An 18,230-nucleotide genomic window follows, 5' to 3' on the forward strand; every position below is an offset into this window, starting at 1 on the left:
TCTTTTTTGAAAATTAGAGATGTAGAGCTGTGTGTTATCAGTGTAGCTATGTTATAATATCAATGAAGAGACACAGAGATGTGCAGCAGTCCAAGGCAATTCCAAATCATAGTAGCTGCTGCTGTCAGATAAGTGTAGTGGAGTTAAAAAATACAGTACTTTGCTTCTTTTAAAAAGCTGCCTGATCAACACACAATCGTGTTGCCTTCAGGCCATGTCTAAAATGTTGGAAATTGCAGTGGACAACATGAATGAGAAATACTAAACAAAGAGTTGGGGGTAAAGCACAAATAATGTCCTCAAGGACTTTTAAACAGTGAAAGGACTTTTAAACAGTGAAAGGAAGGATCCTGTACACTGTACTTTAGTGTTTCAGTATGTTTCTGAATAGAGGCTCTGGTTTTCCCCCTCATTCACTCTGTTCTATTTTTAATCCATTTACAAAAACAGCTTAACTTTGGTGTGTCGCTCAGGAACTTAATTTAGTCCAGATTTTCTGTTTGTGTGTATGTGCGGGAAACTGCCATGTTTATCAGATTTCTTAAGGAGGACGTCCTCTCTTCTGTTCTCAGTTTTTTCTTTTGTTTGTACTGAAACTCAGAGTTTATCAATGAAAACTTCCTCAAAGCCAAACAGAGATTTGTCCTTGTCCCCTCTCTCTGATCATGATGAGAATTTTTATAGTGGTTGAAGTGTCAAAGTGAAACTAAGTGTGAACATTTCACAACTTGTGAAACTCTGGAATAAGAACATACTGTGTGTCTGCCAGCACAACTTACGAGAAACTAGTCCTGCTTTAATTTCCAGGAGGTTATATCCATGTAATGATCTTTTCTCAGGTCTCTCCAAAACACTTTCTGCCAACAATAATGCATGATTCAAAGTGGCTCTAATTGCCTTTGTGTGTAAAATGTGTTACAGAAATAAACTCGCCTTTCCTATGTTTCTGTTTAAAGCTTCTTGTGTTTGTCTCTGACAGTCCATGATCCTCAGCTGGATTCTCAAAGCTCGGCTCTGATTGGAGGATCTGGAGCAGAGACAGCAGAGCTCCGTACTCCAGGTATGATTACACCGCTCCTCCCCACACATGTAAAGTACTGTTCAAAAAGTAAAGTGAACTTCATCTTGCCACAGTCCTTCTGTGGATTTAGGATGTCTCTGTGTCCCCTGTCTCTTCACATTGTCCCAGACTGACCCTTAATGTTGAAATCTGGGCTCTTTTAGGGCAGGACTATCTGACTCTTTGTTCTCCTTGTCTCTGAGGATAGTTCTTTACGACTCTGGGAATCTGGTCCAATGAGACACATCCCTAAAGGTGTTGGTGAAGAATCTAAACATTAAAGTAGCCCCCCAAAAAAAGTTGATGCATCCATTGAGTCCACTTGCTTTTTTTAGTTGCCTCTTGTCTTAAAATGACTTTGATGGAAGTATAAAGACGGTGATAGAAACGGAGGGCCCAGCAACTCCGGACAGTGCGAGGCAGGGCAGTGTGTTTTTGTTGGCAACACTGATACTCTCGGCTCTGGTGTCAGGTGTTATGCCGAGAACTGACTACCTGCTGAGAACTGCATGCCTGCCGGGGGGATACTTACAACTAATGTTGAAACTTTCAATGTTATGTTGAGTTAACACCAGCTGACAAGACTGTCAGCAGCCCAGCAGGAGAGACACTCCATGGTACAGCAACATTTCATGACATATGACATATGCCAACTTCATGGTTATGAACAGTCTAATTTTCATATTGAACAGCCAAATCCGATTTGACACAGTAGTGCATCTTTAAATGTTGAGTTTGGTTTAAATAAAAACCACTTACACACAAAGTTCTGTGTATAAACATGTAAATAAGAGTCAAATACTATCCTCCTTCTCAGTCAGAAGTACTCCTGTAAATCCTACCTACCTGTAATTGACATTACAACAGCATTTAATGAGCCTTCACGGGGTCTTGTTTCCCTGATGTCTCTCATTGTTTGTCATCGTATTGGTTCCAGACAAAGCCTATTGTTATATCAGATTAGCAAAAATATTCTCAGAGATCCACTTTAATTATTACTGAGGTGAGGGTGAAAATTTATCCACAGTCCTCCAACTAAGAAAGTCTGTACGTAATTTTATGACAATCCATGGAATAGATATTTTAGTCTGAACCAAAATGGTGGGCCAGCTGACTGACAGTGCTTCATCTGGTGGTTTTCTGTCAGTGTGGCTGCAGTCTACTCAAAGGACAGCAGTCCCCTGGAGCAAAGATGAACTTTTTAAGTTACTTTCAGACTTTTCATGAAGTGTGCTGTTAGAGAGATGACCTCAGTCAAGCTTGAACATTTATATTGGAGGAGGAATAAAATATCCACCTGACATCTATCTGCAATCCAGCTTTTTAAAATCAGATCAGATTTTCTTTATCTCCCAGTTACCTTTACTTTCAGCTTCTGTGCCTGGGAACACACACACACACACACACACACCCTTCAGTCTCTTGGCATTAACAGTGTCGGAGTGTTCTGACTCATTCCTGCCTCTTCAACAAAGCGAGGAAGCTGTGAAGTGCAGAGAGACGCTCTGCTTCGATAAACCTTAGCTCAGGTCAGGAGAAGGTCCAACCACTCCCACCCACCTCCATCCCCTTCCACCCTCCTGCCCCCAGGGAAGAGGGTGTGGGCGAGCTGCTCCCATAGGACCCACAACGAAGGTCAGTCCCCCACCCCCCACATCCTCGACTTGTAAACACACAGTGACTCACACGCTGACAGGCGGGGAGTACGTCACTGTCCTGATGAGGGTTTGTTATCAGAGTCATTCTGTTAAACTGTACAGAGGTCAGAGGTCACAGCAGCCTGATAGCAGATGAAACTAATGTTATTGTGACCTAATAAAGTGAAGGAAGAGAGACGAGCTGAGGAAGGAGAGTGAACAGGAGGCTTATGTAGGTCGTAGGCAATTGGTTTGTTTGTTTTAACTTCAGCACAGCACAGGTGGGTGGGGGGTTGAAAACGTGAGCTCTGTGCAAATAACTATTGAACCTGAACCAAACCAAACCTTACCTCATGGTGGTGGCAGACGAGATCATGGAAGTCATTTTTATAACTGTGTTTTCTCTGACATTGTTGTCCTGCTGATAGGATGTCATAAGAAAAAGGGCTAACATATATAGACAATCAACCATTCACACTCACATTCATCACCTTTAGAATCAATTTAGAATCACCAGTTAACCTAACCTGCACGTCTTTGGACTGTGGGAGGAAGTCAGAGTACAGGCACAGGGAGAACATGTAAACTCCACACATAAAAGACCCGGGTGAACCCAGGACCTTCTTGCTGTGAGGCGACAGTGCTAACCACTGCACCACCGTGCCACCTGCACACTGAACAGTGTTTCCAAAAATAAACCTAAATGTTACTTCCATCAAAGCTTTGCAACTTTTAGGATGGTGTCACAGGAAATGCATATGTATCTAAGTTTGGTTGAAAACATGAATGTTTGAATCGTACAGATGGATGATGAAGTAGATTAAGCTGCAAATTTAAGTTTAAGTTTCTTTCCATGAATATTTCTTTGTTGTCCACATTAGGTTAAGTTTGGTTCAGTTTAGCCTCACATTTTAGTTTTGTTCAACCAGGAAAACTCTTTCAGAGGTTGGTGGAGACAAAGGTAAATTCAGCTAGTACTGCAGTACTGAAGCATACGTGCAGTGTACATGAAATATTTGTACCATGAGTGGCACTGAAAACTCTGAGAATCAAAACAGTTGATGTTTTTGGAAAGAATTCTGACTAAAATAGACCTTTGGCCTTTACAGGCTTGATTTAACAAAGAAAGACAAACAAAGAGGCCACACACACCTCGACATGGTACAGCCCGCTCCCACCACGCCTCTGATTGAACTGACTTCCTGTGCACTGAAGTCGATGTAATTAAATCATCAACACAACTGCAGCCCAGCAGACACAAGCTGGACACAATAACAGGAACACCTTCAAATACAACCGATGAGTCATCACCTCTGTAATGCAATAAAACTCAACTTTACAACCTCAACACAGATTAGATCTGTAACAAATTCTACAGGTATGTCAATCTTTGTGTCCACCTCCTGTACACAATGGAACATACTAATGAGAACATAAATTTCCTTTAGAAATTGTAGGTGGTGTCACTGCTGAAGTCTTTACAGCTGAGACATTCAGATCGTGCCAAGACCTTAACATATTGAGACTTGAGGAAATTGGATGTATGGCTGTAAAAAGCTAAAACTTCAATGTATTTTATTGGTCTGTGCATTGCCTTGCTGGAATATGTTGGTTTCCCAGCTCATCCGTCTGAGTCAGTACCCCTGCTCCACTGGTTCTTAGTCAAGTTAAAGTCAGTCTGAATGCAGACCAACATCCAACTGTGTCTGTCTGCCATTTGCTGCAGAGCAGGTAGGTTTGCAGTTTTTTCTCTGAGGACAGCTGCAGCTGAAAACAACACCATGAGAGCAGTGAGAGTGAACCAGAACAGTCAAGTTGTGGTCCTGACAGATAAACAATGAACTTAAACTCACTATAAACCTCCATGAAGCCAAAGGAAGATGTAGATTATTCAGCTGATAATTCATAGAGACTCCTTTCACACACTGTTATTTCATAAACTGGTGTTTTAAAAGTGATGATTGTAGCTGTTTTGAAATCAGAGCAGCGTGCAATGCGTGCAATGCCCAATTCACTTTTTCCTTTGCCTTCACTTTTAAAGGCAAAAGGAATGTGAACTTATGGCGTCACTACAGGAAAAATCAGCAGGAAACAAAGTAGTTTGGATTCAAACTAAGGAACAAGAATGTGTGAATTATATTCCATAGCATGTGACCTGCCATTAGTCAAGATATTTATCAGCAGACCAAACACCGACTCCTTTTACGAAGCTTGTTCAAGGCGGGAATGTTGCACCATTATTCCACCTTGTTGTTTTGTATAAAAGGTATGTATGGTTTTGATAAAGATAAAAACCCCCAAAAAGGCAGCTGACCGCTGGACAACAAAAGGGCACACCAGTGCAGTCAGAAATACAGTTTTTAATGTGAAAAACCACAAAACGGCAGACTCCTGGGTCACACAGGGAAGAAACAGGTGCTGCAGATTCTGGCCTCAACCTGACCCCCATCCTTGTCCCTACAGTCTCCACCCCTACCATTCTCCAGTAGAGGGTACCTAAACATCACCACAGTAACTCCCACATAAAATAGTGTCATCTCTCTATACCCAGTGCACCTGACTGCTGGCTGACAGGGGAGAAAGAAAGTACATAATAAACTGAGAAGAAACAAACTAAGGCCAAACCTAACAAAACCCCCTATAACCACTCCCCTCTCTCCTCCCTGACAACTTGGTTCAGCCTAACAAGGTCATTGACATTGGCTGGAGTCCTGTGGTTGCATGTTCATGTGTGCATTCCATGAACACAGAGGTTAGCAGGATCTTTCTAAATGAAATACATGACATAACCAAAATAAACTCCCTGTATTAGTTCACAAAGACTACCAGCTCCCTCACAAGGTACAAAGACTGAATGGGGGGATATTATTGCTCCACCTTTAAGCCAGCAGCAGAGGTAATCGCAGAGCCGAATCTGCGTCTGTGTAAAAGAGAAGAACCAACATGGTGGAACAGACACCAAACAGCACAGAGACTGGTCGCATGACACGACTTTGTGTGCTTCAATGTAAACCCGTAAATGTGGCATAATCAGGGTTCTTCTTAATGTAATATAGTGTGATGTCTTCTATCTTTTCTGATTGAAAAACTTAAAGGTTAAAGAGTTACAAAATGCCGATGGAAACAGAGTTAATTTCCCTGCAGTGCTTCCTCCTTCTGCTTCTTTAATCTCCAGTGTTGCAGATGCAGCACTCATGTATTTCTGCCATGAACCCTGACCACAGGTCACTGACACGGAGCTCCTCGTCCCTGCTGTGATTCTGTCACTTACTGAGAATTTAACAATGAACTTAGCCGAGAAATCCCCAAATACATCAGCCTGCTTCCCATCAGCCCCTGTGTCTCACCCTCTACCCGTCTGCCTGACTTCCTGTTCTCCCTCTTCCTCAAATTCAATGATAATGTATTCATTATTTATACAAGGCGAATAAGTAGGATTTATCTTTTGGGAACCGTGCAGCAGATGTTGAGTGAAAACTCTGATCTGCTGGTGGGTCTAGAGGAAAGGTCAGGGAATCACCAAATTCACAGTGATTCATATTCTGGAAACGATGAATGTCTGTGTGCGTTTCAGATGTGCAGGCACAGATCCAGCAGCAGCAGCAGCAGCAGCAGCAGCAAGGCGACCCGAACCGCGAACAGAACGACTACCAGGTGCCCACGAGCGAGCTGAACGATGCCAGCTACCCGAGCAACCAGCATAACGCCACGCACCCTGCACGGGACCCAGGCCACGCCCCAGACCCCCATCTCACGTCACGCCAAGCCACAAATACGTACCCCCACCAACACCCCAACCACCACCACCAACAACAACAATACCACCGGCAGCAGGGACATCATCTTCCTGGTGAGTTTTGGTCAAATACAGAAAACTGTAATCTCAAACTGCAGAGTATCAGTATGAGTTTCCATAAACACAAGTTCAGAATCTCTGAATTGTTGTATGATGGGGGTCCATCACATTAGTACGCTCAGGGTCTGCATGTGCAAAAGTTTGGACGTTTTACTAAGTCAGTACTTGGACTTGCGTACAACTGTACTCTGTAGCTGTTTGTGTTGACTTTACACTCAAACAGCTGCTGTAACAGAGACCTCTGTACGATCATCAAGGTGTGTGTGTGTGTAGGCAGGCGACTGTCTCACTATTAATCCTGATGTCTCATTCACATCCTATGATGGAACTATAACACTGAATGGGCTCAAATCAGTCATAAAAACACACACTGAGCTCCATTCCTCTGCAGTGACACCTCCGGTAGCAACACACATAAACACACTCACATGACAGAAACACACTTCCGACGCAGGAAATCCTCTCTTTCTTCTGTATCATATGTTGTGTGTGTGTGGTGGACTATAAGATGACCGCTTGCATTATATTATACCTCCTGTGTCATCAGACCAGCATTTGCATTACATCACACACTTCCTCTGCCCTGTACGGCGCTTGTTTGGGGATCAGCCTCGCTCTCAGTTCCCACAGTGCTCTGTTCTCTATGACTTTTGACCTCAGTGCCCAGTCAGCATTACATCATCCTTAAAGGAACATGCTGATGTTTTTATATATATATATATATATAAGCTCTTTTACACCTTCCATCCCTCCTGCTCATGTTCCATCTCATCCATCTGTGTTTAGATTGATCTCCTTCCTCCCAGACAGACGTTGGTTCCACGTTGTTTATTTATCAGACTTCCCCAAGTACATGTGTACAAGGAATTTGTTTTGGTTTCTACAAATATAAACCTGTTGCGACAGTAGAGAGCTGGGATTGTTCTGAATCACTTACGCTGCGTTTAGCTGCTGTGGGAAACGCTGCCATGTGAAGCTGCTGAAAGGCTTTGCAGTCATTCTGGTGAAAGTAGCACTGTTGAGCAGTGAGTACTGTTGTTGTCATTTGCTTGTAGTTGGCAGAGGTTTCTTTGAAAGAAGAGAGCAGCTGCGGCCACCATGAATGAAGTGGACTGTTACAGCCCATGCCCATGTTACCACTGCAAAGTGCACGTGTTGAGAGATAATGGAAAGCAGTAATTAATATTTGTTCAGCATGGAGACATTCCCCTTAGTAAACCATGTTTATTCAGTCCTTTAATCATCTTCAATCCTGAACCGTCCTTTAACGCAGACTGTGAAGACTCTGTTCAGTGAGCAGCTTCTTCAGTCTCTTTTTTCTATTTTGTGTTCTAACCTGTTTGGAGCAGTGCTGTCTCTGTTTCCCTCCACGGCTCATTAAAGTGTCGTCTTACTTTTTAAGTGCGACGTTTACAACAAAACGTTAGAAGAAGCAAACAGAGCCACAGTTGTGTAACAGACGTCGTTTTGTCCGAACGGGAAGTCGACTCAGTGCGACTTCGTAAATCACGCTGACAGTCATTAGATAGAAACACAGCCAGCTGACAGGGGTGTGTTTGATTTCAACCTCCAAGCACCCTCACTGCACTACCCCCCCCCCCATGCAGCTGGAGTCTGAGGTGACCTGGAACTTCCTGTCGCAGTGTGGCCTCACTGTACCGTGACCTTTGACCTCTCTGTACCCCGCAGCATGTGGGAAAGGAGACTTTGGTTTCTTGAAATGAAAACAGGTTGTGATGAAAGAGGTATGTGTGTGTTTAAGGTGGTTGTGTCTGGACTGTGTCTCCAGAGGAGAGCGACAGCAGTGACCTGAGGCAAACACAAACACGTTTGTATTTCTATACCTGTGAGGACCCGTAATACATTCTTTAGCCTCTAACCTTAGACTGAAACAAAACCTAACATAAACCTTAAAACCAAGTCTGAACCCTCAAACAGCTCTTTGAAGAAGTGAGAAACATTCCTTACTTTCTAGAAAAACTCGTCACCTTCCTCTCACTTTCCAAAAAATATCTCAGCTTCCAAAAAATGTCCTCACTTTCTCTGAAACATCTTTGTTCTTTAAAAAATTATCTTGTCTTCTTGACGATTAACTCACGTTTACCAGAAATGATTTTACTTATTTATCTATTCTTACTTTGGTTATGATAATTATCTGCTGATGGTCTGGGTACAGTAAGGATAAGACCATGTTCGTTTTGTTTTTCCATCCAGTTCTCAAAAAGTTGATTTGACTGAAATCTGGTGGATAGTTCTGCAGAGTGTAATGTTCAAACTGAAAGTAAGGAGACTGATAAATAGCAGGAAATGTAAGCACTGTTGGGTTTGTTTCAAACCCCAGGAATAACAACAACATGCAGGATCAGATGGATCCACTTGAGCCCAGAGGCGGCTTGAACCTCCGGTGTATGAAGCCCAGCTGGAGGACAGGCGGCGACCCATGGTCAGTGTGTGCTCTGGCTTCGCTCTGTCAGCCGCTACAGAACCAACAGAAACAAACTGTGAAATCTCATCTAATCTTTGAGCATTTCACCTCCTGGAAACACAGCTGGTATCATATCTGTCTCTGAAGCCCACTGAACCTCTGTGGGAGCCCCGCTGCGTATCAGCCAGCTACATCAGCATCAACAGCGGTGTTTTGTTTTTTTTTCAGAGGCAGAGAACAGAAATGGCAACGGAGCCGTTTTTTTCTGTTTCCCTGTGGGATGGTTTTCCAGGCGGAGGGCTGTGGTGTATTTGTAATCCAGTCTGGAAACTGTACTGGTTCCATTTTAGAGAAGAACAACCAACTGCCAGTCCCCAGGGAGCCATTATTCACCAGGGATGTGTGTGTTTTTGTGAGCTCTGTAATTAAGATTAACTTTGTGTTTTTGTAGTAGAGAGGAGAGCGTGTGTGGGTGTGAGAGAAGCGTTTCATGATCATGTCTTTATTTTAGCACTCTATTTCCCAGAGGAAGAGTAGTAATAAATTTAGTCATCTTCTGTTTTCTAGAGACTGAAAAGAAAAAAAAAACCTCTCTGTCCTCCTTGGAGCTACATACAACATTAAATTCCTCATATAAAAGAAATTGTAATTGTAATTGAATGACTTTATTCAGCAGTAGATGGGGTGGATGACAGTGCCCTCCCATACCCAGAAGCCCCTGCAGTCCTCCCCGTTCCTCACATGATGGCCCTGGTCATGTCCCAGCTGCAGCCAATCCTACAGGGCTTCAACCACTCTCTGGAGCACCTGAGCCGGCAGGTGGGGGACCTGGCCCGCGATGTGGCCCAGCTGAAGAGCAGCCAGCGGGAGGCGGAGCTGCAGGCGGAGCCCCCGGAAGAACCAGAGCTTGACGAGGCTGTGGTGGAACATGCCAAACTGGACGACGTGTTTCAGCACATCAGGGAGGTCCAGGGGCAGATGGAGAGTCAGCGGACAGACATGGAGGACAGGCTGCACTCCCTGCATGCAATGCTGCACTACAACTTCACCAGTTTCAAGACCGACATCGACATGAAGCTGAAACGCCACCAGAAGATCCTGCAGGTCAGTGAACAAGCATGGTAAAATAATGATAATTGTTATTATTATTATTGGTATTTTTAACTGACAAAATGATTAAACACTCCTCACAGCTATTAGCCTTTGTCCCTGATCTTAGGTCAGCCTTCAGGCAATGAACACCACACTGACTGAACTGAAGCTGGACCAGGATCAGACCACTGAGATGCAGCTGGATGACCACCTCTCTTCTCCTTCCCTGCCTCCGCCCTGGCCGCCGCAGCCCTCAGACTCCTCGGCACTCTGGAAAGCCATTGAACAACTGGACAACATGGTGGTCAACAACACGGTGAAGGTGGGTCGATCTAAAACACATTCATCCTGTTTGCAGCCACTGTTGGCTGTGATCAGAGCTCTGCAGGCAATGCAAAGTGCAGTGAACTAATCAATTACAGAAGCTGCAGTGTTCAGCCACAGTCTTAATGCTGGACAGAAAAAACAAACTCCATGATTTATCTATTCTTAGAGTCTCATCAATAGTGGATCTGGAGAAACGATTGTAGGTGTCATTAAAATTTAAAGTGAATCCTCTGAGGATTGGATCAGGATCTAATGTGAAGTTCTACCTGTTGATACTTCCTCTGTATAAGTGGAAATTTGATCCAGATGGAAACAAAGAGAAAACAAGCACAAGAGGTGACCATCCTCTGGGGATCATTAGAGCGCCCAAAGTCCTGGAAAAAAATAAGTGTACCTGGAACCTGGACCAGAGAAACTCACAGTGAAAACAAAAATAAATTTATCACAAATGAACTAAAAAGCAATTATTTAACTTATGTCTATGTAGGATTCAGCAATTTTTGTTTAAGAAAATCTGCTTTTGATCAAAATCTTCTAAGGACCAAATAATATTTGCACAAATTACTGGATAGCTATTAGATGATATTATAAAATAATATTTTGTGTGCTCAAATGTTATTTCCTTTTTTTGGATGTCTCTGGACCAAAGTAATGGACTTGGACTTAGCAGTAAAATCAAGGTTAATACTCAATTGCCCCCCCCAAAAAAAGAGAAAGAAATACAACTTGAAAATCCAGACTGATGCTTCAGAACACAGGGAGTATTCAGTTTAACCTGCAGGGGCCTTTTTTTCATGTTTTGTGGCTTAGACTCATACACACAAAAACACACTTCAACCTTCAAGATCAAGAGTTACTCATGAAGCTGTAAAGGGGAGGTTCACAAAGATGGGATCCTTTATGAACTATGATCCTTTATGAAAGTCATCTGTTATAAGACCATCTCATAAATACTTCATCACATGTTGTGCAGGTGACCGGGCTGATGGAGGACGTGGAGGTGACCTCAGGGGACACCCAGCAGCTGAGGCGGGACTTTAAGAAGCTGGAGAAGCAGATCAACCAGACTGCCCGCAACTCTCAGGTCCTGTTCATGGAGACGGGGCTGGAGGTGGAGGAAGCCAAAGTGGGGATGCAGAGGCGGATGGAGGAGCTAGCGGGGAACCTGACTCAGCACGCCAAGCAGCTGCAGGAGGTGGATGTGGACATGGACTACCTGTACACTGCCTTCTACCAAAACTTCTCAAGTGGAGACTGCGACTGCAAGGGGCTGAAGGCCGCCGTGGCTGGCCTGGAGAGGAGCGTGGCCAACGTGACGATGCTGGCCAACGAGAACAGGTTAGCCCTGGATGAGAACAGCGAGGGAGAGGTGGGGCCGTGGGATGGGGCCAGCGACTGGGAGCCAGCAGTGGAGGCGCTTCAACGTAGCCTCCAGCAGGTATAAATAATAAAACCTTTGAACAGTTTTCTACTTCTACTCACACACTACTCTGCTCATTTTTTCTTTAAACCTCTGAAGAACTGCTGACAACTGAGCAACAGTGGAGGAAGACGTAAAAGTATAAGATCCATTAAAGAAGTAAAAGTATTCATTACTCATTATCCATGAAGAAGGGTTCATTTGATGGTGTTGTATCGTACACACTGATCAGCCACAACATTAAAACCACAGACAGGTGAAGTGAACACTGATCATCTCATTACAATACAATGTTCAAACTTTGACATGTATCACCCACCTTAACAGCGTGACAAAAGCACTCCCCAATGGCAGGGCCTCCCCCAGCAGGACAATGCTCCCACCACACCACAAAAATGAAATGTCTTGCTCAGAAATGTCTTGAGGAACATGACAAAGGTCCTGATCTGTGGGACCTGCCTAATACTGTTCAAGTCCACTTCGTGCCTCGAGCTCTGATCCATTGGGGCATGGACACAGGACCTATGGGGGTGGTGTCCTGTGGTGTCTGGCATTAGGACATTGGCAGCAGAACCTTTGTGTCCTGTGGGTTGTGGGGTGGGGCCTCTATGGATCTGACCTGTTCCAACCCATCCCACAGTTTCTGGATCAGATTTTTGAGTCTGTCTTTTAAAGAAGTGGGAACCATTGGGCTGGGAGCCGAGAGCCCAAGACAGAGTAGGGAAATTAGAAAGTGTTGAGAGGTGGACTGACACAGAGAGTCGATCTGAGGTTGCAGTTGTGATTTGTTACAAAAAAAGTATGGAATAATTCTGACCTTATCCTTAAACTAAACACATGGTTGTTTTCTTTCTCTCATTCTCATCTTGTAGGTGAAAGAGTCTGTAGCCTCAGAGCAGAGCAGGACCAGGGCTCTGGACCACAGGCTGACCCAGCTGAGCAGCTCAGTGACTGTCAGTCTGGCCGAGGTCTATGGCCTGAAAGAGACTGACAAAAAGCTGAGTGACGAGATGGTACACCTGTCCGGCTCCTTTAACTCTCTGCTGAAAGACGCCATCCGACACAGTGATGTGCTGGAGAGGCTGCTGGGGGAGGAGGTGCTGGAGTTCCTGGAGTGGCCCAACCATGACCAAGAGGCCTACTCCATCCAGGTCCTTAAGGAGCAGCTGAGGCAGCTGGAGGAGCAACTGAAAGGACACAACCAGAGCATCACATCACTGCTCACCAACAGGCCAGGTACGAACTACCAGGAGGGAGATGTAAGATGAAGCAGAAGGAGCCTCAGTTTCTACTTTAACCATCAAACCTGCAGAGGCCTCAGTTTCAACACCATGGTGTAATGTTTTTTTTCCCCACTCCATAATCTCTACTCTTGCTAAATTCACTCCTCTCAGTTTTACCTTGTACCATGCACAATCTATGGAGCTCGTACATATAATACAACACCATCAAAAGGTAAATTTACTGTTGAGTCCCAGCAACAACAAGGATGTATCACTCTCCAACAGCTCATTAGCAAAACACTGGCCATGTTCTAAATCCATACTACATATGTCCTACTACTATTATTTGCAGTTAGTATAAAAAACAACTACTACTACTAACAGGAAACAACATTGTAATGTCACTGAAAACTAATGTTCACAAACAGACATAATCCAGGTGTGTGGTATTTATGTTTTGTTTTCTGTGGTGTTCATTGAGCAGTTTAACACTGTACACATTTTTCAAATTTTCTACAGCTGCTCCCTTTCCTCTGTGCATTGCATCGTGGGAGAACGGTACCCACCAGAGCATTCAAAAATTTGACTATGGTTAATTCAGTTACCTTTCTAGTAACTAAACTTAACACTCAAAACCTGGAGGAAAGACACCCAGTTTATCGGAGTGACTCTGAGAGTGTAGTCGTACAGACAGGAGGAATGATTTCACAGACCAACAACTGATTTAACAAACATATGTGAGTATGTAGAGTATTGTGCTAGAATAGACTTGATTAAGTCCTATAGCAACATCTGGTGGCAGCTCTTAGAACTACAACACAGTACATTTGTATCTTCGCTTTTGAACCAAATTCTCAGCTTTACCACCAGGAGAAATCGGACTTATTGCATTAACGTTTTATTGTAAATCAGTGTATTTAGTAGTTAATAAACAGTTTAATAATGTATCAGCGACACTTAACTCCTCCTGTGGACACCCATAAACAGAGGCTGCAAATTTTTTAAAAAGTTAATGGATCACAATAAAATTTAACATCATACTCAACATTATTAAACACTTAAAATGTCCTTATAGCTTCTACCATATACAGCATATGCTGGTATAAGCATTCTTTATATTATTATTAATCTATTATTTGCATTATTAATGCTAAATAGGAGGGTAGTAAAGTGGAACAATGTTCAGTTTATTCCTGGTGTTGTCATATGCTGGTTTCCACACCTCCACTTACTTAGGGTGGGTGTTGTAATATTGCAACAATATTGGCTGCTTACCTTTGTTACTTTACCAGTCTGTCTGGGAGATGTCCTTAGGTGACCTCAACTGGTTCCTTTCACGTGTTTCAGATGTCAGTCACTGGTATCAGTGATCTATGGCTCATGTCCATAAATGAGGACTGTGACTAAAATGAGTCTATTCAACACACAAACAAAGGAATTAGGGAAAAACATTTGGTTTGCACAAGTTTTCAAAGCACAAATCTTTACTTGAGAGGGAAAAAAACAAAATGTATCCTAACACCTAGTGACTTCTGAAGCCTACAAACACTAGAGCTAGCTTATTTTGCTTGTATTTGCACCAGTAAAATTAAACTTAGTTTTTCCTGTTTGACTCATTCTGGTCCCAGGTGGCAGAGAGGAGGTAGCACCTAATGACCAGCCTTCCTCTCCCTCTCACCCCGACCCTGATGAATGGCTTCCTGGTGGCATGAGTAGGAGCAACAGTGGCGTGCCGGCCAGGGAGCGACAGCTTCTACTCCATCCTGAAGGGAGGCATCTGGAGCACGGATTAGACGGCAGCGATCTGTGGAACCTGGAGAAAACGGTGGAGGAGCTGGGGCAGAAGGTGCTCCGGCTGGCCGAGAAGCCCTGCCCCTGCCCCAACACCTCCGCTGAGCGGGAGGTGCTATCTGGTGGTGTGGACACCAAACTGCAGGCAGGAGGTGATGTGGCTAAAGAGAGGGCTGGAGGAACATCTGAGGATGTTCAAGAACGTCTTCAGTAATGCCGATGTGCTGGCGGGGTCCGACGCCACACTCGAGCTCGATAAACTCTGGCAGCTGACTGAAGAACAAAGATGGGAAAAAAGAGAAGCAGAGAGGAGGAGGAGGAGGAGGAAGAAGAGAGGGATCAGGAAGAGGAGCAAACCATCGCAGCAGGAGGGACTCATCAGGTGAGTGTAGGACACAACATGTTCATATTCTGATTTTAAATTTATCTTCAATTTTTCTTTGAGGTTTGTTCTTGCATGTTTTCGAAGTTAGCTTTACCTAACTATACCTAGCTGCACGGGCATTGTAAACTGCTTGTTTCAACTTGTGCTGTCTAATACCTAATACAGAGAGACAGCTACAAAGCTGCTGAATTACTAAACAAAACATCTACAAACAAAGTGTTGCTCCTTACAAATCCTCCTTCTCTCTCCAGGTGTTGCCCCTGTCCCGTCCAGCCTATCAGAACTCTCTCTGCTGTTCGTGGCTGGATCTCCTCTGAGCGTCTCAAACAGCATCCTCATGTTTGAACCGTCTCTGAACCAGAGGCACTTTTACTCAGACACTGGCACCTTCGTAGCTCCGGTGGACGGGATCTACCTGTTCATCCTCACCTTGGACTTGAGGCCGGGTTCTGCCCATGTGGTCCTGAGGAGGGGATCGGGCGGACCTCTGGTGTCTCTACACCGACGGGAGGTGACAGAGGCGGGGCCGGCCACAGCTGTGGGCCTCCTGCCGCTGAGGGAAGAGGAGGAGGTGAGGCTGGAACTGAGGGGAGGAGAATGGGCGGAGTCAGAGGACAATGTGTTCACTGGGATGCTGCTCCACCAGACCCCCTGAGGATGCTGTGGACCAATCGGCTGACCACTGGAGGAAAGACACTGATAAGAGACTCTGGGAGTGGCAGAATCACAGTTTCAGAATTTGAATTGAAACACTTTTAAAATGAGAATTTAACATCTGCTGAATTCCAGCTGGTGGAGGCTTCTAAAAGCACCTTACAGTATCACAAATGGAATCAAACCCTTGACCCTTTAACCACCTGTCAGTTAAATCTGTGGACAGCAGATTAGTGCTTTAGCTCTACAAATGTCTCCAGCTCTAACCTTGAGAGGCAGCCCTCCAACTTGTCAAGCTAGAAGAGGTGTGCAGGAAACTTCAAGATAAAACTGAGTCTTCGCAGTTTTCTTCTTTCTCTCTGCTTCAACTTCCACCCCAAATCCAAGCATGTGCTTCACCGTTTCAGTGCATGTCTGTGTGTGGGTGGAGCTGGAGTCAGGATGTGGCTATCTTACTTTAGCATGAAACATGGAAGTAGCTAGCCTAGCTTATCGAGCATATTTTCAACGTATCCATCCACCCAGTACTTCAGTGCAGTGTCACTGGCCACAGCACAGGTTGCCAGATATGGTCCAAGAACACAGGTTCTATTTTTCACTTGCTGTACCAGCTCTTTGACAAGAAATAGTTTCAGAACATTAAAACCACAAATTCTGGTTTTACATTTCTGGTTTTGTTAAAGTGAAACAACTGTGATACAGTTTAGATGGCCACATTTTCTTTTTGTTTTTCTTTTTTTTTTATCTTTGGATACAGCCTATAGTATAATGGGCTGGATGTCTCCCCCCTTTATGCTAAACTGAGCTAACCATCCTGACTCCAACACCAAAAACCCTTAACCATCACATTACTTACCTTTTGCAGAATGAAACTCCAATGTGTTGATGGCCTGGAAGGGACAGATCAGCTACCATGAAAATATTAGAACTCCTAAGTGTTCTGCTTCTGCCATACTCGTCTGACTGATCACAACACAACCTGCTTTCAACCATCATCAGTATTTCATTGATCTGGTTGGCGTCTGCTGACTGTTACACTTAACTCTCGATTGCAGGTGTGCTATTGACCCTGTGCAGTCACTTCAACCTTAAGTCTTGACTAATCATCAGCTTAAAAACCTGACCACAGATCAGCTACTGCTGCTTCTATCTGAGGCTGAGGAGGGTTAAAACGTCTTTACATCAGTGTGCATCCGTAAGTGAGCTGAGCTTCATCTATTAAAGAGTCAATGAAATTATGAACAATTTATGTCAAATGTTGTTTAACGTGTTTTTAAGGGAAGTTTTACTTTACATATTTTACACAAAGAAAATAATTGTATGTAAAGTCACCTATATGTGTAATGTTTGTAAAGTACCAGTATAATTATGTAAAAAACAGAGTGGTATATATTTATATAAAGGAACAGCTGAGCCGTGTATTTGGAACTGAAAATGGTGTGAGCAAAGTGACGAACGTGTTTTGATAGAAGTGAAAACACCTTTGTCAGATGAGAAAAAAAAAAACACTTTGTCTAAACTATCACCAGCCTGTGATTAATAAAAAGCTTTTATCTACAAGAGTGGCTGTCTGATGTTACAACACTGCAAACACAGAGGACTGATACAGATTCATTTGTTCTTGTTTTGAATTGTTACTGTTTCCTGATTTCCTGTTAACTGACTGTCAATGAAGTTTTAGGGCTGAAACTTTTTCTCTATTTTCTCTATTGATTGATTGATCAGTCATTTTATCTATAAAATGTCAAAATAATGATGACAATTCCCTAGAGTCCAGTATGACTTTTTCTGCCATTATCAGTCTAAAATATTCACGTTACTGTGACAGAAGACAAAGAAAAACAACAAATTAGAGTTAAGTTGAAACTAGGAGCTGTTTGTTTGATTAACTGTCGAAGTCTTCTATCAGTCATTACCAAATGAAATTACTAAGTTTCAACTCTGATTGTTTTAGTTGTTTTTTGTAGCGAGTTACATATTCCAGAATTGGAGTTACAATGTAAAGTTTGTCTGATGGTGGTGCTAGAGAAAAGATCACAGGCTCATTAAAATCTACAGGGTTCATCCTCTGGGGAGCATCTAAATAATAAGCAGTTAATTTAATCAACAGCTCATTTGTTCTGACCTAAGAATTTTTTTCATAAATGAGTTCTTTTATTATAAGGTCATTAGATCTTTATGTAGTATCAGGCCATGCTTCTCCACATGTCATACTCACATGTTATTTACAATTAGCAAGAGTTCATTGTCTGTTTCTAGGATGGCTGTGTAGAGAGCCATAACAAAAAGCCTGTATCTCCTACTCCCATGGTCAGTTAGTCTCTTAGTGGTACAGGGGTAATGAGGGAATACAACATGAC

The 18,230-nt window shown here is 43.5% G+C and overlaps 1 protein-coding gene across 1 annotated transcript in view; it reads left to right on the top strand.

Annotated features, from left to right (window-relative positions):
- Window positions 1-17,430, top strand: part of mmrn2a (multimerin 2a) — a 30,275-nt gene extending 12,845 nt beyond the window's left edge. The window contains 10 exon segments of the mRNA XM_018660763.2: window positions 980-1,060; window positions 6,272-6,547; window positions 9,652-10,082; window positions 10,198-10,392; window positions 11,371-11,835; window positions 12,690-13,053; window positions 14,669-14,979; window positions 14,981-15,103; window positions 15,105-15,213; window positions 15,468-17,430. Coding sequence (XP_018516279.1) covers window positions 980-1,060; window positions 6,272-6,547; window positions 9,652-10,082; window positions 10,198-10,392; window positions 11,371-11,835; window positions 12,690-13,053; window positions 14,669-14,979; window positions 14,981-15,103; window positions 15,105-15,213; window positions 15,468-15,871 — 2,759 coding nt within the window. The 3' untranslated portion in view covers window positions 15,872-17,430.
- The last annotated feature ends 800 nt before the right edge of the window (window positions 17,431-18,230 follow it).

Source organism: Lates calcarifer, linkage group LG16_LG22 (assembly GCF_001640805.2).
Source record: "Lates calcarifer isolate ASB-BC8 linkage group LG16_LG22, TLL_Latcal_v3, whole genome shotgun sequence".
In the NCBI taxonomy this organism is placed as follows: domain Eukaryota; kingdom Metazoa; phylum Chordata; class Actinopteri; family Centropomidae; genus Lates; species Lates calcarifer.